General features: G+C 42.0%; 1 protein-coding gene and 1 long non-coding RNA gene across 11 annotated transcripts in view; one reads left to right on the top strand and one right to left on the bottom strand.

Moving 5' to 3' along the window:
* Positions 1 to 377: 377 nt before the first annotated feature.
* Positions 378 to 5252, top strand: LOC131709060 (phospholemman-like). Of its 2 annotated transcripts, none has more exons than XM_059010740.1 (8): positions 378 to 533; positions 2171 to 2220; positions 2465 to 2500; positions 3458 to 3484; positions 3769 to 3843; positions 4045 to 4081; positions 4524 to 4576; positions 4986 to 5252. In XM_059010740.1, exons 2-8 carry the CDS (start codon positions 2187 to 2189, stop codon positions 5003 to 5005), a joined length of 282 nt encoding a protein of 93 aa, XP_058866723.1. In that variant the 5' UTR covers positions 378 to 533; positions 2171 to 2186; the 3' UTR covers positions 5006 to 5252. The 2 variants fall into 2 exon arrangements, with proteins under 2 accessions (XP_058866723.1, XP_058866724.1); XM_059010741.1 differs by having other exon boundaries at positions 379 to 533; positions 2175 to 2220.
* Positions 3088 to 19675, bottom strand: part of LOC131709061 (uncharacterized) — an 18126-nt gene continuing 1538 nt past the window's right edge. Inside the window, exons 2-13 of one of the 9 annotated variants that reach the window (XR_009311354.1) lie at positions 15737 to 15988; positions 14913 to 15090; positions 13915 to 14166; positions 12939 to 13116; positions 12181 to 12432; positions 11369 to 11546; positions 10431 to 10682; positions 9451 to 9628; positions 8693 to 8944; positions 7881 to 8058; positions 6883 to 7134; positions 3088 to 6262 (exon numbers count right to left, since the gene is read on the bottom strand). This is a non-coding gene — a long non-coding RNA (uncharacterized LOC131709061). The remainder of the gene's footprint in view (positions 6263 to 6882; positions 7135 to 7880; positions 8059 to 8692; positions 8945 to 9450; positions 9629 to 10430; positions 10683 to 11368; positions 11547 to 12180; positions 12433 to 12938; positions 13117 to 13914; positions 14167 to 14912; positions 15091 to 15736; positions 15989 to 19675) is intronic. The other 8 variants (XR_009311356.1, XR_009311355.1, XR_009311362.1 and 5 more) reach the window with 8 other exon arrangements.

The raw sequence follows: 19675 nt of genomic DNA, 5'->3' as shown, positions 1-19675 counted from the left end.
AAGTACATTCTGCATGATCAATAATGAAATTGGTAAACTCTCAATACTACATTTGAGGTGAAACTTTAAGGAACTTTGGGCCATATTTTCAAAGTGTTTTCTTTAATAAAATTTAACTTTTTGAAAGGAGAACATTCCACAATAATGTTACAATATTACAAACAAACTATTTGAGTGTTTAAGAGACTTTAAATATGTGTCTTAGTTGTTTAGTAGAAATGGTACCTTTTAACATGAAAAAATTACTAATTTCCAATCCCTATCCCTATCCCCCCTCCCCCCTCCCCCAGGCCTGAAGCCTGAACTCCAGCCAATCCGGAGTCAGGAGCGCCTCAAAACGCCACAATGAAGCTACTCTTTAACAAGCCCCTATCACCCTCAGCTGTGTCAATTGAACCAACCTGGTGTGTGTGTACAAAAGGGCGTTGGCATGTAACTGAGCAAACAGACTTTAACTAGGTCAGTCCTTCCTGGGTTTGCACTGCAGACACAAGTCCTGCCTCCTCTCCTCGTGTGAGTTCATCTGGAATAGGGTGAGTGCTTGCCTGTTTCAGATTTTTAGTTTTAGTCATTACTGTTTCTAGACAAACATTATCTTGCTTTAATATATTACCTTTTTTAGTAGAATTCAATATCTTCCAGTATGGCTCTTCTGTGCTTTGATAAATCGTCCTTTGCTGATTACAAAGAAAAAGACTGTTGCGTGTGACTGTGCTTTGTGAAGGCCTGTTGAATTATTGAGATAGGCTATACAAGCAGTCCTTGTGCACACAGTAATAAATGGTTCTGTTTTACTTTTCAGTGCATTCTGGTAACATTTCTTCTTTTGTTTTTCAAACATTTTTCTTTGGTACTTTTTAAAATTCTAAGTCAGGAGGGCAAAGTATTTACTTGTTTAAGATGATGCCTTGCTTTTTATATGAAGCAATAAACTATTGTCTCTGTTTTTTAAGTTCAGTTGAGATATATCATTGAAGCATGACTAAAATTATTTCTGAACTTTAAGCATATAATCTACAGTACAGCTTTACTAAAACAAGAAATAGGTACATGTTTGGATGGGTTTTCTCTTCTCAATATATACCTTGTATTTGGAAAAGTTAAATATTAATTTACCTTAAAAGCCAGAGAATGAAAACTGTGCCATTTCATGATCAGTTATGTTAGTTTTGTCTAATGAGGATTAAGATGAGGTCTAACTGTTTTGAACCTGTGTCTCCAGTGGTGACAGGCTAGTAAATGAGACCTGTGCACAAGTAGTGAACCCCTGCAAATTGAAGTCTATTGTTGGTACTCTTTTAAACTGAGAATAACCCATAATATATCCCTTGGTGATGGGCTCTGTTTGTATATCAAATGTGTATTTTACATTCTGAGGGTCATTTATCCAGTTAGAGTGAAACTTGGCATGTGCTCTTGATAGTGTCTGACCTTGTGTAGCTTGAGTTCTGACCTGTGATTTTTAAAAATTCTAATCAAGACATACATCCTTAAAACTTGGAAAAAGTTCAGTTTTTGACAAAGCATCACTTATGATTTTTTCATATGGGCTCAGATGGAATTCTAGTACTTGTCTATATTGTGTGTTAAAGGTGACCTTGGCAAGCACTTGCATACATTATTTGCTCTCCTGTAGTTTTGGAATTTTAAATATTCATCTGAATATTGTATTTTCTATAGTAATAGTATACAGCAAGGAATGATTATCAAATACATTTAGAAGACATTAGGCTGTTGGTTAATTGAAGTAAGATTAGTCGAGACAAAAATTGCAACTGTAAAATCAAAGGGCATTGTTTTGTGCAAATAGTCGAAATTGAGGGAAATCAAGTTTCCTAAAACAGTGCAAACTTCGTCCGTGAGACCTAACCCTATTATCACCAGGTTCACTAACTCCAATGCAAAGTCTGTATAAAATAAAAAGTCCAATCTTTAACTTACAGAGTGGCTGTAAAATATCATTAATCACAGAAATAACTCCTAATAAGGACACATGTATTTTGTATGCTTGGAAACAGAGTGGAGCAATGTAAAGTAGTTTTTTTGCAGTTTTATAACATTGTAAAGTTTTATATACACAATTTATTTTGCATCGACTACAGTGAGAAGCAGCTGTCTGGCTCAACAGGCTTACATAAACAGCCTGACTGAATATTACATTTATTTTCAGGCAGGTCCTGCTGAAGATGGCTACAGTCACAGCCTTAGTTTTTCTAACAGGTAGGATATGTACTGTATTTGTTAGGTGAGCTTCCAGTTGCATGGTATTGCATAAAAATTGCCTAGTAGCATTTAGGAGGAAATGTTGATCCGATTAACACTTCAGTGATAAATCCAAATGCAAATGGATCCAATGTGCCCTCTCTAATGCTTTGTTCTCAGTGCAGTCCCAGCTTTCCCTTCCTTCCTTCCTTTGCTGCACTGCATTGGAACAAATTTAACTTCTAATTCTATTTATTTTCAGTACTTGCTGCCGCTTTAGTAGATGCTACAGAAACTGGTAAGAATTTCTTAAGGCAGGGATGGGGGCATACCTCCAATTTATATATGTCTAGCTAGGAGGCTGTGTGGTCCAGTGGTTAAAGAAAAGGGCTTGTAACCAGGAGTTCCCTGGTTCAAATTCCCCCCTCAGCCGCTTACTCATTGTGTGACCCTGAGCAAGTCACTTCACCTCCTTGTGCTCCGTCTTTCGGGTGAGACGTAATTGTAAGTGACTCTGCAGCTGATGCATAGTTCACACACCCGAGTCTCTGTAAGTCGCCTTGGATAAAGGCGTCTGCTAAATAAACAAATAGCTGGAAGGGAACCATGAACCATTTTAAACATTGAAACAAAATTTAAAATGATGCAGATTGTTCAGCAAGCAATTGTCAAAGGTCAACACTTTTATACTGTGAATAAAGGAAGTTGTGCTGGGTGGGTGCGGGTAACTATGTCTGTTCACTATTGCAAATTAACTGTCAAATATTGACAAGACTAAAGTTTAAATGTGTTATGTAAATATAACCACTTTGAATGCAATGCATAATCAATTCTTAGATGTTCCAAGTACTGGGTGTGCATGAGAAACAGTGTAAGAAATCAAGATTTATTTCTCAAACATAATTCCAGTCGTCTTGATGTGATTTCCAATAAAGTTTAATTCCGGAACGGAGGAAAAACCAATGATACAGAGTACAGAACGTAACCACATATGAACTGCACAGACAAATCTTAAACAATACTGTAGGTTTAACCTTATGGGACTCTATTGATTTGAAAAATCTTCAGATCAGGCTCTTGACAGTGTGTGAGATTACAGGGGGAGAGAATTAAGGATTTATTCCTTCAAGAGAATTGTACAATGGTCACAATTAATACAATATAACGTCTTACAACTGTTCAGTGAAATTGTTAAAGATGTATATTGTGGTACTGCAAGTAAGCCAGGTTTTATCATGTATAATTCTTTTTTCAGCAGAGAAAACGGACCCCTTTACATATGGTAAGTCTGCTCCTTTTCATAGATCACTATCTTTCTAGCTGATCGCATACTTTTGATATTATAAACATAATAATTTAATCTCTAAATGACACTTAAACATTTCAGTTCTCGCATAAAGGCGGGGGGTCCCATCCATAGATACTTGTAGAAAATATAAACTGATTTGTGGCGCCTGTAATATATGTAAACAAAGACAGACTACCTCAGTTCACAAACTCGTCAGATGGGTGCGTTCATATTTTCAGGTGGTTTTAGACTTTTTTTTTTTTTTGTTTCAACTCCAGACTACAGTCAGCTGCGTGTGGGAGGACTGATCATGGCTGCTGTCCTCTGTCTCATTGGCATCTGCATCCTCTTCAGTAAGTACTGCAAGGGGGACACCTGCATATTGTTTTAGATTAAAGGGCAAAGATGCAACTGAATGAGCTCCTAACAACCAAGATGGGCTGAAATGCCTCCTTGTTTGTAAACTTTCTTGTGTTGTAATGGACAGTGCAATGCGTTTTTGCACGCATTAACAAGTGAGTTTAGTAACCTGGTTCTATGCTCCTCTTTTGCAGGTAACCATTGCAGGTGCAAATTCAAACAAGACAACAGGTATTAACTTTGTGTTGCCTTCTAAATAATTAGGTTGTGTATTATGTTGTATAGTGTCCTTGTGTGTGCAAAGTACCCTCGCAACGAAAGCAGTACTGGTGCCAATTTAACACATCTATTTAATCCACTCTTGTGAACGCATTTCTTTTTGTGCTTCTATTTTATAAGTGACCAAGCTTCTATTGGATGGTAAAATTATGTAGTGAATGTGAATGCTATGTTGTAACTGGCCCATGCCATTCTTTCTATAGCTATACAAGAAACATTTTGGATACAGAAACGCCTGCCAACCATGTATTTGTCATGCATCTCCAATACGTTTCAAATATGCTGTCTTTACCATTGAATCTGCTCTTGCTAACGGGGAGAACTTGTAGAAAAAAGGTGTGTGGGGGGGGGGGGTTGATGTACAATCTATTTTGTTTATTTATTTTTTTTGCAGGAAAAGGGCCAATGGCACTGCAGCCACAACCGAGCACCTGCTTTCATCTCCAGGTAAAACAGATTTCCGTGTCAGTTTCCTGTAGTCGCAAAATGTCACTAGTATTTTAAGGCAATGCATTTTATTGTATTGGCTGAAAAGACGTAGTAATCCAATCAGGAGTTTCAAAGTGTTGTAATAATGACAGAGTTGGTTATTTAAATTTTAGTTTTTATCCAAATTTAACTTTCATAATATTGGTATAACAGACATGTACATCAACTTAAGTATATGGGGTAGGGTGGCATCTAGTTGCATTGTAGGCCTGGGTTCAAATCAATGTTCAGAAGTGGAATAAATTCAAGGTTCCCAGCCCCTGCGGGACAGGGTGTGCTTGAGTGAGAGGCCCAGAACTGAAACACCATTTTGCAAATTTTTGTGGGGAGGTTTTATTTGTAATCAATTTTTTTTTTTTTTTACCAGCCCGGGCGAGCGAGTGCTGAAACTGCAGAGCAGGTCAAACAACAAACATGGCCACTTGCAGCTACTGTTTCCATGGTGATAGGTCAAGGGTATAATCAAGCTTTCTGAAATCGGTATAGGTCAGAGGTTCCCATCCCCAAGGGTACTGATGCATCCTGGAGCCGCGATGTGTCTGCTTTTAATATCATAACATGTACACTGCTCCTAGCTTTTTGTAATAAATTTGTATTTATATTCCAATAAAGTTTCTCATATTTGTTTGGTTAATTCTGTATTCTAGTGTAAATATTCATTAGGCAAGACTATTTTTTATTTTTGTTTTTTTTCCTTGCATCTGAAATCAAACCCCTGGGATTGTGGTTAACAAGCCTCAGGCAAATCAAGCTGTAGTTATTCCCCACCCCAGTTTAAATATTTAAGGCAGTAGACGTCAAACATGATAAAATACGAGGTGCCATTTATTTCCCTGCACTGCAAAACTGTTAAATATTTCAGTATCAATGCTGCCACACAGTGGTGACTAAGTGGAACTGCTGTGTCCACGCAGTATTTTAAAATAACATGTTTTATTACCTTCAATCACTTTTGATTGGATCAAATATGCTCCTGGTTTGACATAGGTAATTGGCTCCTCAAACAGAGTGTGTCTTTCTTTAAAATATACTTTGGTGTCTAGTTGGTGTGTTTGTGAAAAATGTGGTCCTTTGTAAGTGGTGGTGTCTAAAAAGTTTACTTCGCTGTTATGTGGTGGTGTGTGTTAAGTAACGAGATGAAATTTGTGAATTCCTTCTATGAAGTCATATGGGTCTTTAAAGTAGTGCTTTAAATGAACAAGCATGCCCTGTGAATGCCAGCGGTGTCTCTCCTACAGTGCAGTGTGCTTTAAATGAACAAGCATGCCCTGTGAATGCCAGCGGTGTCTCTCCTACAGTGCAGTGTGCTTTAAATGAACAAGCATGCCCTGTGAATGCCAGCGGTGTCTCCCCTACAGTGCAGCATGCTTTAAATGAACAAGCATGCCCTGTGAATGCCAGCGGTGTCTCCCCTGCAGTGCAGCGTGCGTACAGACAGTGGCATCAGAGTACAGTAGATCACTCACATTACAAGACAAATCCACAAACAGCAGCCTTCAGAGAGTCCCTCCACTGCGATGACTTTGTTATTTCACATGCAGACACGGTGCTGTCTCCCACACCTGCTCACAACGGCAAAACCAAAACCACATGAAAAGGACACTTCTCTCATCAGGCCCCATATTCAAAGTGTCACTTCATTACCTAAAAAAAAAAAACATTAAAAAATCTATAAATGCTTTCAGCCTAGTTGGACATTTTATACAACTTTACCTGTCCCAAGAGTGACCCCCAAAAAATACATAGCATGCACCCCAAGTTGAAAGAGGCAGCATTAATCCTTACAATAGTTACAGGGAAGAACAACTTCTGCATTAATTAACTGCACTGAAATCAAGACAATCAAGGCTATATAAAGAATCATTAAATACAATCACAAGTGTTACTAACTACCTTAACAAACAGTTACTCCGGGTTCAAATACAGTCAGCACTCTTTATTGCCACTCAATATTATTTTGAAAATATCACTTTCCAAAAGAGACGACATGTGGCACTGTAATACAGAACATACTTTTAAATCCGGTGTGCAGTGTGTGTGTGTTTATTGTGTTCAGGTTACCTTGTGTAGCTGCTCCAGACTCTCACTGTGTGTGTGTGTGTGTTTATTGTATTCCGGTTACCTTGTGTTGCTGCTCCAGACTCTCACTGTGTGTGTGTGTGTGTGTGTGTATATAGCAGTGTGTGTGTTTATTGTATTCCGGTTACCTTGTGTAGCTGCTCCAGACTCTCACTGTGTGTGTGTGTTTATTGTATTCCGGTTACCTTGTGTTGCTGCTCCAGACTCTCACTGCGTCGGCAGAGCTGAAGTGTTTGTTCAGAAGAGCAGGCAGGCTGTGCCACACTGACCCGGGGTGAGGCGAGGGGTGAGAGGAGGGGTGAGCTGTGCTGTGCTGTGCTGTTCAGCCTACCTGCCAGCGCCTTGCCTTTGTAGAGGAGTCCCTGTTGATTGACAGGTATGTTGAGCCTGTCAGAGACCAGACTCCAGACTGTGGAGACCTTCTCATCCGCACAGACCTGTCAAGAGACAAAAACACACAGACACACAGTGAGGGGATGAGCATTAAACACTGAAACTACATCTTCATCCTCTTCCAACTTGATGCATTCAAAACTTCACCTGAAAATAAGATACAAGATCACTGTGCAAACATCCCACAGCAGCATGCTTTAAATGAACAAGCATGCCCTGTGAATGCAAGCGGTGTCTCCCCTACAGTGCAGCGTGCTTTAAATGAACAAGCATGCCCTGTGAATGCCAGCGGTGTCTCCCCTACAGTGCAGTGTGCTTTAAATGAACAAGCATGCCCTGTGAATGCCAGCGGTGTCTCCCCTACAGTGCAGCGTGCTTTAAATGAACAAGCATGCCCTGTGAATGCCAGCGGTGTCTCCCCTACAGTGCAGCGTACTTTAAATGAACAAGCATGCCCTGTGAATGCCAGCGGTGTCTCCCCTACAGTGCAGCGTACTTTAAATGAACAAGCATGCCTTGTGAATGCCAGCGGTGTCTCCCCTACAGTGCAGCGTACTTTAAATGAACAAGCATGCCCTGTGAATGCCAGCGGTGTCTCCCCTGCAGTGCAGCGTGCTTTAAATGAACAAGCATGCCCTGTGAATGCCAGCGGTGTCTCCCCTACAGTGCAGCGTGCTTTAAATGAACAAGCATGCCCTGTGAATGCCAGCGGTGTCTCCCCTACAGTGCAGCGTACTTTAAATGAACAAGCATGCCCTGTGAATGCATTACAGTACAGTAGATCACTCACATTACAAGACAAATCCACAAACAGCAGCCTTCAGAGAGTCCCTCCACTGCGATGACTTTGTTATTTCACATGCAGACACGGTGCTGTCTCCCACACCTGCTCACAACGGCAAAACCAAAACCACATGAAAAGGATATTTCTCTCATCAGGCCCCATATTCAAAGTGTCACTTCATTACCTAAAAAAAAACAAAAACAAAAAAAAAACATTAAAAAATCTATAAATGCTTTCAGCCTAGTTGGACATTTTATACAACTTTACCTGTCCCAAGAGTGACCCCCAAAAAATACATAGCATGCACCCCAAGTTGAAAGAGGCAGCATTAATCCTTACAATAGTTACAGGGAAGAACAACTTCTGCATTAATTAACTGCACTGAAATCAAGACAATCAAGGCTATATAAAGAATCATTAAATACAATCACAAGTGTTACTAACTACCTTAACAAACAGTTACTCCGGGTTCAAATACAGTCAGCACTCTTTATTGCCACTCAATATTATTTTGAAAATATCACTTTCCAAAAGAGACGACATGTGGCACTGTAATACAGAACATACTTTTAAATCCGGTGTGCAGTGTGTGTGTGTTTATTGTGTTCAGGTTACCTTGTGTAGCTGCTCCAGACTCTCACTGTGTGTGTGTGTGTGTTTATTGTATTCCGGTTACCTTGTGTTGCTGCTCCAGACTCTCACTGTGTGTGTGTGTGTGTGTGTGTATATAGCAGTGTGTGTGTTTATTGTATTCCGGTTACCTTGTGTAGCTGCTCCAGACTCTCACTGTGTGTGTGTGTTTATTGTATTCCGGTTACCTTGTGTTGCTGCTCCAGACTCTCACTGCGTCGGCAGAGCTGAAGTGTTTGTTCAGAAGAGCAGGCAGGCTGTGCCACACTGACCCGGGGTGAGGCGAGGGGTGAGAGGAGGGGTGAGCTGTGCTGTGCTGTGCTGTTCAGCCTACCTGCCAGCGCCTTGCCTTTGTAGAGGAGTCCCTGTTGATTGACAGGTATGTTGAGCCTGTCAGAGACCAGACTCCAGACTGTGGAGACCTTCTCATCCGCACAGACCTGTCAAGAGACAAAAACACACAGACACACAGTGAGGGGATGAGCATTAAACACTGAAACTACATCTTCATCCTCTTCCAACTTGATGCATTCAAAACTTCACCTGAAAATAAGATACAAGATCACTGTGCAAACATCCCACAGCAGCATGCTTTAAATGAACAAGCATGCCCTGTGAATGCCAGCGGTGTCTCCCCTACAGTGCAGCATGCTTTAAATGAACAAGCATGCCCTGTGAATTCCAACGGTGTCTCCCCTACAGTGCAGCATGCTTTAAATGAACAAGCATGCCCTGTGAATGCCAGCGGTGTCTTTCCTACAGTGCAGCATGCTTTAAATGAACAAGCATGCCCTGTGAATGCCAGCGGTGTCTCCCCTGCAGTGCAGCATGCTTTAAATGAACAAGCATGCCCTGTGAATGCCAGCGGTGTCTCCCCTACAGTGCAGCATGCTTTAAACAAACAAGCATGCCCTGTGAATGCATTACAGTACAGTAGATCACTCACATTACAAGACAAATCCACAAACAGCAGCCTTCAGAGAGTCCCTCCACTGCGATGACTTTGTTATTTCACATGCAGACACGGTGCTGTCTCCCACACCTGCTCACAACGGCAAAACCAAAACCACATGAAAAGGATACTTCTCTCATCAGGCCCCATATTCAAAGTGTCACTTCATTACCTAAAAAAAAAAAACATTAAAAAATCTATAAATGCTTTCAGCCTAGTTGGACATTTTATACAACTTTACCTGTCCCAAGAGTGACCCCCAAAAAATACATAGCATGCACCCCAAGTTGAAAGAGGCAGCATTAATCCTTACAATAGTTACAGGGAAGAACAACTTCTGCATTAATTAACTGCACTGAAATCAAGACAATCAAGGCTATATAAAGAATCATTAAATACAATCACAAGTGTTACTAACTACCTTAACAAACAGTTACTCCGGGTTCAAATACAGTCAGCACTCTTTATTGCCACTCAATATTATTTTGAAAATATCACTTTCCAAAAGAGACGACATGTGGCACTGTAATACAGAACATACTTTTAAATCCGGTGTGCAGTGTGTGTGTGTTTATTGTGTTCAGGTTACCTTGTGTAGCTGCTCCAGACTCTCACTGTGTGTGTGTGTGTGTTTATTGTGTTCAGATTACCTTGTGTAGCTGCTCCAGACTCTCACTGTGTGTGTGTGTGTGTGTTTATTGTGTTCAGGTTACCTTGTGTTGCTGCTCCAGACTCTCACTGTGTGTGTGTGTGTGTGTGTGTATATAGCAGTGTGTGTGTTTATTGTATTCCGGTTACCTTGTGTTGCTGCTCCAGACTCTCACTGTGTGTGTGTGTGTGTGTGTGTGTGTGTGTATATAGCAGTGTGTGTGTTTATTGTATTCCGGTTACCTTGTGTAGCTGCTCCAGACTCTCACTGTGTGTGTGTGTGTGTGTGTATATAGCAGTGTGTGTGTTTATTGTATTCCGGTTACCTTGTGTTGCTGCTCCAGACTCTCACTGCGTCGGCAGAGCTGAAGTGTTTGTTCAGAAGAGCAGGCAGGCTGTGCCACACTGACCCGGGGTGAGGCGAGGGGTGAGAGGAGGGGTGAGCTGTGCTGTGCTGTGCTGTTCAGCCTACCTGCCAGCGCCTTGCCTTTGTAGAGGAGTCCCTGTTGATTGACAGGTATGTTGAGCCTGTCAGAGACCAGACTCCAGACTGTGGAGACCTTCTCATCCGCACAGACCTGTCAAGAGACAAAAACACACAGACACACAGTGAGGGGATGAGCATTAAACACTGAAACTACATCTTCATCCTCTTCCAACTTGATGCATTCAAAACTTCACCTGAAAATAAGATACAAGATCACTGTGCAAACATCCCACAGCAGCATGCTTTAAATGAACAAGCATGCCCTGTGAATGCCAGCGGTGTCTCCCCTACAGTGCAGTGTGCTTTAAATGAACAAGCATGCCCTGTGAATGCCAGCGGTGTCTCCCCTACAGTGCAGCGTGCTTTAAATGAACAAGCATGCCCTGTGAATGCCAGCGGTGTCTCCCCTACAGTGCAGCGTACTTTAAATGAACAAGCATGCCCTGTGAATGCCAGCGGTGTCTCCCCTACAGTGCAGCGTACTTTAAATGAACAAGCATGCCTTGTGAATGCCAGCGGTGTCTCCCCTACAGTGCAGCGTACTTTAAATGAACAAGCATGCCCTGTGAATGCCAGCGGTGTCTCCCCTGCAGTGCAGCGTGCTTTAAATGAACAAGCATGCCCTGTGAATGCCAGCGGTGTCTCCCCTACAGTGCAGCGTGCTTTAAATGAACAAGCATGCCCTGTGAATGCCAGCGGTGTCTCCCCTACAGTGCAGCGTACTTTAAATGAACAAGCATGCCCTGTGAATGCATTACAGTACAGTAGATCACTCACATTACAAGACAAATCCACAAACAGCAGCCTTCAGAGAGTCCCTCCACTGCGATGACTTTGTTATTTCACATGCAGACACGGTGCTGTCTCCCACACCTGCTCACAACGGCAAAACCAAAACCACATGAAAAGGATATTTCTCTCATCAGGCCCCATATTCAAAGTGTCACTTCATTACCTAAAAAAAAACAAAAACAAAAAAAAAACATTAAAAAATCTATAAATGCTTTCAGCCTAGTTGGACATTTTATACAACTTTACCTGTCCCAAGAGTGACCCCCAAAAAATACATAGCATGCACCCCAAGTTGAAAGAGGCAGCATTAATCCTTACAATAGTTACAGGGAAGAACAACTTCTGCATTAATTAACTGCACTGAAATCAAGACAATCAAGGCTATATAAAGAATCATTAAATACAATCACAAGTGTTACTAACTACCTTAACAAACAGTTACTCCGGGTTCAAATACAGTCAGCACTCTTTATTGCCACTCAATATTATTTTGAAAATATCACTTTCCAAAAGAGACGACATGTGGCACTGTAATACAGAACATACTTTTAAATCCGGTGTGCAGTGTGTGTGTGTTTATTGTGTTCAGGTTACCTTGTGTAGCTGCTCCAGACTCTCACTGTGTGTGTGTGTGTGTTTATTGTATTCCGGTTACCTTGTGTTGCTGCTCCAGACTCTCACTGTGTGTGTGTGTGTGTGTGTGTATATAGCAGTGTGTGTGTTTATTGTATTCCGGTTACCTTGTGTAGCTGCTCCAGACTCTCACTGTGTGTGTGTGTTTATTGTATTCCGGTTACCTTGTGTTGCTGCTCCAGACTCTCACTGCGTCGGCAGAGCTGAAGTGTTTGTTCAGAAGAGCAGGCAGGCTGTGCCACACTGACCCGGGGTGAGGCGAGGGGTGAGAGGAGGGGTGAGCTGTGCTGTGCTGTGCTGTTCAGCCTACCTGCCAGCGCCTTGCCTTTGTAGAGGAGTCCCTGTTGATTGACAGGTATGTTGAGCCTGTCAGAGACCAGACTCCAGACTGTGGAGACCTTCTCATCCGCACAGACCTGTCAAGAGACAAAAACACACAGACACACAGTGAGGGGATGAGCATTAAACACTGAAACTACATCTTCATCCTCTTCCAACTTGATGCATTCAAAACTTCACCTGAAAATAAGATACAAGATCACTGTGCAAACATCCCACAGCAGCATGCTTTAAATGAACAAGCATGCCCTGTGAATGCCAGCGGTGTCTCCCCTACAGTGCAGCATGCTTTAAATGAACAAGCATGCCCTGTGAATTCCAACGGTGTCTCCCCTACAGTGCAGCATGCTTTAAATGAACAAGCATGCCCTGTGAATGCCAGCGGTGTCTTTCCTACAGTGCAGCATGCTTTAAATGAACAAGCATGCCCTGTGAATGCCAGCGGTGTCTCCCCTGCAGTGCAGCATGCTTTAAATGAACAAGCATGCCCTGTGAATGCCAGCGGTGTCTCCCCTACAGTGCAGCATGCTTTAAACAAACAAGCATGCCCTGTGAATGCATTACAGTACAGTAGATCACTCACATTACAAGACAAATCCACAAACAGCAGCCTTCAGAGAGTCCCTCCACTGCGATGACTTTGTTATTTCACATGCAGACACGGTGCTGTCTCCCACACCTGCTCACAACGGCAAAACCAAAACCACATGAAAAGGATACTTCTCTCATCAGGCCCCATATTCAAAGTGTCACTTCATTACCTAAAAAAAAAAAACATTAAAAAATCTATAAATGCTTTCAGCCTAGTTGGACATTTTATACAACTTTACCTGTCCCAAGAGTGACCCCCAAAAAATACATAGCATGCACCCCAAGTTGAAAGAGGCAGCATTAATCCTTACAATAGTTACAGGGAAGAACAACTTCTGCATTAATTAACTGCACTGAAATCAAGACAATCAAGGCTATATAAAGAATCATTAAATACAATCACAAGTGTTACTAACTACCTTAACAAACAGTTACTCCGGGTTCAAATACAGTCAGCACTCTTTATTGCCACTCAATATTATTTTGAAAATATCACTTTCCAAAAGAGACGACATGTGGCACTGTAATACAGAACATACTTTTAAATCCGGTGTGCAGTGTGTGTGTGTTTATTGTGTTCAGGTTACCTTGTGTAGCTGCTCCAGACTCTCACTGTGTGTGTGTGTGTGTTTATTGTGTTCAGATTACCTTGTGTAGCTGCTCCAGACTCTCACTGTGTGTGTGTGTGTGTGTTTATTGTGTTCAGGTTACCTTGTGTTGCTGCTCCAGACTCTCACTGTGTGTGTGTGTGTGTGTGTGTATATAGCAGTGTGTGTGTTTATTGTATTCCGGTTACCTTGTGTTGCTGCTCCAGACTCTCACTGTGTGTGTGTGTGTGTGTGTGTGTGTATATAGCAGTGTGTGTGTTTATTGTATTCCGGTTACCTTGTGTAGCTGCTCCAGACTCTCACTGTGTGTGTGTGTGTGTGTGTATATAGCAGTGTGTGTGTTTATTGTATTCCGGTTACCTTGTGTTGCTGCTCCAGACTCTCACTGCGTCGGCAGAGCTGAAGTGTTTGTTCAGAAGAGCAGGCAGGCTGTGCCACACTGACCCGGGGTGAGGCGAGGGGTGAGAGGAGGGGTGAGCTGTGCTGTGCTGTGCTGTTCAGCCTACCTGCCAGCGCCTTGCCTTTGTAGAGGAGTCCCTGTTGATTGACAGGTATGTTGAGCCTGTCAGAGACCAGACTCCAGACTGTGGAGACCTTCTCATCCGCACAGACCTGTCAAGAGACAAAAACACACAGACACACAGTGAGGGGATGAGCATTAAACACTGAAACTACATCTTCATCCTCTTCCAACTTGATGCATTCAAAACTTCACCTGAAAATAAGATACAAGATCACTGTGCAAACATCCCACAGCAGCATGCTTTAAATGAACAAGCATGCCCTGTGAATGCAAGCGGTGTCTCCCCTACAGTGCAGCGTGCTTTAAATGAACAAGCATGCCCTGTGAATGCCAGCGGTGTCTCCCCTACAGTGCAGTGTGCTTTAAATGAACAAGCATGCCCTGTGAATGCCAGCGGTGTCTCCCCTACAGTGCAGCGTGCTTTAAATGAACAAGCATGCCCTGTGAATGCCAGCGGTGTCTCCCCTACAGTGCAGCGTACTTTAAATGAACAAGCATGCCCTGTGAATGCCAGCGGTGTCTCCCCTACAGTGCAGCGTACTTTAAATGAACAAGCATGCCTTGTGAATGCCAGCGGTGTCTCCCCTACAGTGCAGCGTACTTTAAATGAACAAGCATGCCCTGTGAATGCCAGCGGTGTCTCCCCTGCAGTGCAGCGTGCTTTAAATGAACAAGCATGCCCTGTGAATGCCAGCGGTGTCTCCCCTACAGTGCAGCGTGCTTTAAATGAACAAGCATGCCCTGTGAATGCCAGCGGTGTCTCCCCTACAGTGCAGCGTACTTTAAATGAACAAGCATGCCCTGTGAATGCATTACAGTACAGTAGATCACTCACATTACAAGACAAATCCACAAACAGCAGCCTTCAGAGAGTCCCTCCACTGCGATGACTTTGTTATTTCACATGCAGACACGGTGCTGTCTCCCACACCTGCTCACAACGGCAAAACCAAAACCACATGAAAAGGATATTTCTCTCATCAGGCCCCATATTCAAAGTGTCACTTCATTACCTAAAAAAAAACAAAAACAAAAAAAAAACATTAAAAAATCTATAAATGCTTTCAGCCTAGTTGGACATTTTATACAACTTTACCTGTCCCAAGAGTGACCCCCAAAAAATACATAGCATGCACCCCAAGTTGAAAGAGGCAGCATTAATCCTTACAATAGTTACAGGGAAGAACAACTTCTGCATTAATTAACTGCACTGAAATCAAGACAATCAAGGCTATATAAAGAATCATTAAATACAATCACAAGTGTTACTAACTACCTTAACAAACAGTTACTCCGGGTTCAAATACAGTCAGCACTCTTTATTGCCACTCAATATTATTTTGAAAATATCACTTGCCAAAAGAGACAACATGTGGCACTGTAATACAGAACATACTTTTAAATCTGGTGTGCATTGTAGCAGTGTGTGTGTGTGTATGTGTGTGTTTATTGTGTTCAGGCTACCTTGTGTAGCTGCTCCAGACTCTCACTGTGTGTGTGTGTGTGTGTGTGTGTGTGTGTATATAGCAGTGTGTGTGTTTATTGTGTTCAGGTTACCATGTGTAGCTGCTCCAGACTCTCACTGTGTGTGTGTGTGTGTGTGTGTGTGTGTGTGTGTGTGTGTGTGTATAGCAGTGTGTGTGTTTGTGTTCAGGTTACCTCGTGTAGCTGCTCCAGACTCTCACTGCGTCGGCAGAGCTGAAGTGTTTGTTCAGAAGAGCAGGCAGGCTGTGCCACACTGACCCGGGGTGAGGCGAGGGGTGAGAGGAGGGGTGAGCTGTGCTGTGCTGTGCTGTTCAGCCTACCTGCCAGCGCCTTGCCTTTGTAGAAGAGTCCCTGTTGATTGACAGGTATGTTGAGCCTGTCAGAGACCAGACTCCAGACTGTGGAGACCTTCTCATCCTCACAGACCTGTCAAGAGACAAGAACACACAGACACACAGTGAGGGGATGAGCATTAAACACTGAAACTACATCTTCATCCTCACAGGACAGGCGAGAGACAAGAACACACACACACACACAGACACACACACACACACACACACACAGACACACACACACACACACAGTATCAGAGCAATCTAGCGAGGGGACGGTCGAGTATTGTCAAGAGCAAAAACACACTTTCATAAAAACTGCTGCTTTTGTATTATTATGGTCTGTATGTGTGTCATGCTATAGAAATGTATTGTGGTTTGTTCTTTTTTTGTGCTCTGTACTGTACAGTGCTTTGTGAAACGCTTGTACAAAAAGCGCTATATAAATGCAATAAATAAATAAATACACTGGAAGCGCTTCACATTGTCACAGACCAGTATTATGAACTTGCTCTTGGTCTACAGCCATAATATTGTCTGAGAATTATTTCTCAGTCTCACAGATGAAGCGACATTTAATACAAGTGCAGAAAAAAATGTGTCAATTTAAACACAATATTAACACTGAGGTGAAGATACAAGCCCAACATATTTCTCTTAGAGGTAGTCGAGCAAAGCAAGAGGCGAGGACGGATACATCTGCAGGAAACGCATGGATTTGAATTTGTTTCCAGGTTCAGTATTCCCCTCACGTGTGCAGGAGTGATGGCAGGCGCAAGAACGCTGTGTGTTGTGTGTGGAGAGAGTTCGGGTGCGTTCACGACACGCAGCCTTCCGTCATTCTGCGCAGAATCCGCACAGAATCGGAGCAAGTAGCCAATGAATTTTCAGAATCTTTGCAGACTCTGCGCAGACTTAGCGAAGTCTGCCTCTCGTGAACGCACCCCCTGTATTCTTAAATCGTGGGTGACGTGATTACGAGGCACACACTGACAAACCCCACACATTGTGTTTTTTCAGTTTATATCTTGTTAAAACATAAAACTGTATTAATTAAAATAAACTCCACACAAATACATAAACACAGTGAATTCTAATCAGAAATTACAGTTTAAGTGACTAATGTAATCAACCACCATGGATCCCAAAATGATAGATACAGATTGGCTAACATTTCAATGCTGCAGGGAACAAGAACAACAATATAATAAACAGCGACGTCACTCCTTCAGAACTCGTGTGCAGCGAACTCCCAACAATAAAAAGAAATTAACACACACCCGGTGACATTAAAACCATGAAGAGGCAACAACCTCGTGTGTGCACAATAAAGCATTAGCGGGGGCAATCAGATAAATCATCCATAGCAAAAAACAACACAGCAACATTAATTTGCGGTCCATTGTCGGACTGGGTCCGACATTGCAATTATTCCTCACAGGTCCTTTGTCGGACTGGGTCCGACATCATTATAGCAACGCAATAAACGCGTGTTTAGTCGTTTTTTCTCCGGAAAAAGCCGAGACAGCCATTCAATTGCCGAGTGGGAGCGACAGGAGCCGAAACAAGTCGAGAAAAAAAAATAAAAAGGCGTATCTCATGAATAGTCATACATGGTATCAGGTATCAGATAACGGGGCGTTCATAGTAAACAAGCTGGCTGAGTGCGTCAGCGCACAGAGACTATATCATGGACATTTGTAGAGATTTTTTCAGATGTTATAGTAATAAAATAATGACTTGGATCGCATTATTGAGGAGTTTGGTGATAAAACGAGTGATCCAGAGATGATCGATCGGTATGTACGACTATTATTATTACTATTATTATTATTATTATTATGATTATTATTATTATTTATTTCTTACATAGGTAAACGCTATAGCAAACGAAAGGGTGGGGTGGGGCTGGAGATGCCTAGTGAGTGCTTTGTTGATATGCAGGGCCATTTAAACCCGTTTGACTGTGAAAAAAAAATACTTTTAAACAGCGCGTCTAAAATTAACTGCGCGTGTGAAAACCTGACGTGCCTGTTGCGCACTTAATAAATGGACTGCAAAGGGTTAAAACAAACACAGAAAACGGAGGCTGGCGCGCTTTCGATTATGACAAACAAAAAGGATGAGATGAAGCCGTACAGCCAAAACACAAGCCCCTTAAACAGGTATAAATAACAATACGGTTTTGTTTTACCTGAGGAGAATCCTCCTATTGCGATGTGAAACTCCAGGCAAGCATGGGGGCGGACATTCTGTGAAGCGCGCATGCTGACGTAGGCTTTGTTATGACCGTGAACGCGCCTGATAGAAGTCTGTGGGGACCCTGCTTTCACTGCTCGTGCTGTGCCCTGTAGCTCAATATGCAGGGGTTATTTTTTTTATATAAAAAAGCCGTTTTGTGGCTTTCCAAAGACGTATCATGCGTCTGGATCGGATGTTCGTAGACAAAATGATAATTGTTTACATTTGGTCAAATACAAGATTGCATGCAGTTTCCGAACATCTCCCCCTGGTGGTTAATTGCGGTGTTTACGGCAGAATAATTCAATGGGTTTCTCCATATCCCATATATTTTCATATTACCCATAATTCAATTTGTGACACTTAACTGGAAAGGTACATATATTTAAATTAAATATATATTTTTAATAATTAAAATTGTATAAAACATTTAACATATATTATCCACAAACGCCGTTTTGGTAACAATATAATATTTGAACTTATTTTAATATATAAATTAATGAGTAATAACCCTAAATTGAATTTTACGTAGTTATACGAATTATAAATAGCTATTGGAATGATGTAATTAGCATATATCCCAATTATCCTGAATTGTAAAATTACTGATTTGTGAGGAATAAATCAAAAGTTATGTGTAATATATATATATAGATATATTTTTTTTTTATTTTAAAGAATTAAATTGTATAAAACATTAACCATGTAATCCTCAATGACCACGTTGGTGACAATATAATATTTTTTATCATTTTAAGATAGAAATATACTGTAATAAAACCAAACCACAAATAGACTTTGGACTAATTATATGAGTTATAAATAACAATTGAACTCTTTATATATTATATAGCAAGAGCTGTGTGGCTTGAGCTAGTGGATTGTGCTTGGTATGAGTGAAGTGGCTGAGATGAACGTGTGTGAGTAAATAAAGTGCTGAGAAAGAAGGCTGGTTGGAGAGAGAGAGAGAGATGGGAGCCCCCCAGGAAAGGAAAGTGGGGGGGTGGAGAGATGGGAGGAACAGAGAGGGACAGAGAGGGACAATGGGGAGGGGCGCGGAGGATGAAGAGAGGCAAAGACGAGCCACGCGCGTCAAAAAGTCCAGCGCGCGCTGGACTTTTTGACGCGCGTGGCTCGTCTTTGCCTCTCTTCATCCTCCGCGCCCCTCCCCATTGGACATAGACCACCCGCCCCCCCCCCCCCGACCACTGACTCTTGACCCATGACCATTCACTTATGAGCCCTTCAACCTTTTAGGATATACATTTTATTTTCTTTTATATATTTTAACCCTTTAGACCCCTGAATAATTAAAGAACCCTTTTGGAGATTCCTTGAAATTTTGGCAAAAAACAGATTTCACTTGACTTATTGAAATAACTGTCTTGGAAATTCTATTGAAAGGAAGAGAGACTGTAGATTCTCAAACAGCAAGCTTTATTAAGATTTGCAAACCTGGAGCCTGTCACAACACTCAGTGCAGAGTCAGTTTGAGAACAAGCCCACATAACACTGCCAAACTTGTGACAGTTGG

The sequence above is a fragment of the Acipenser ruthenus genome, chromosome 41 (genome assembly GCF_902713425.1).
Source record: "Acipenser ruthenus chromosome 41, fAciRut3.2 maternal haplotype, whole genome shotgun sequence".
Taxonomy (NCBI): Eukaryota; Metazoa; Chordata; class Actinopteri; order Acipenseriformes; family Acipenseridae; genus Acipenser; species Acipenser ruthenus.
Note: the sequence above shows the minus strand (reverse complement) of the source record. Positions and strands in the feature narration are given on the sequence as shown.

What these genes read in the sequence shown, in the direction of transcription:
- LOC131709060 (XM_059010740.1), top strand. Translation starts at nt 2,187, where the DNA reads ATGGCTACAGTCACAGCCTTAGTTTTTCTAACAG. An exon ending in AGTAGATGCTACAGAAACTG is followed by an intron (nt 2,501 to 3,457) that starts GTAAGAATTTCT and finishes TTCTTTTTTCAG; the next exon opens with CAGAGAAAACGGACCCCTTT. An exon ending in TGGCATCTGCATCCTCTTCA is followed by an intron (nt 3,844 to 4,044) that starts GTAAGTACTGCA and finishes CCTCTTTTGCAG; the next exon opens with GTAACCATTGCAGGTGCAAA.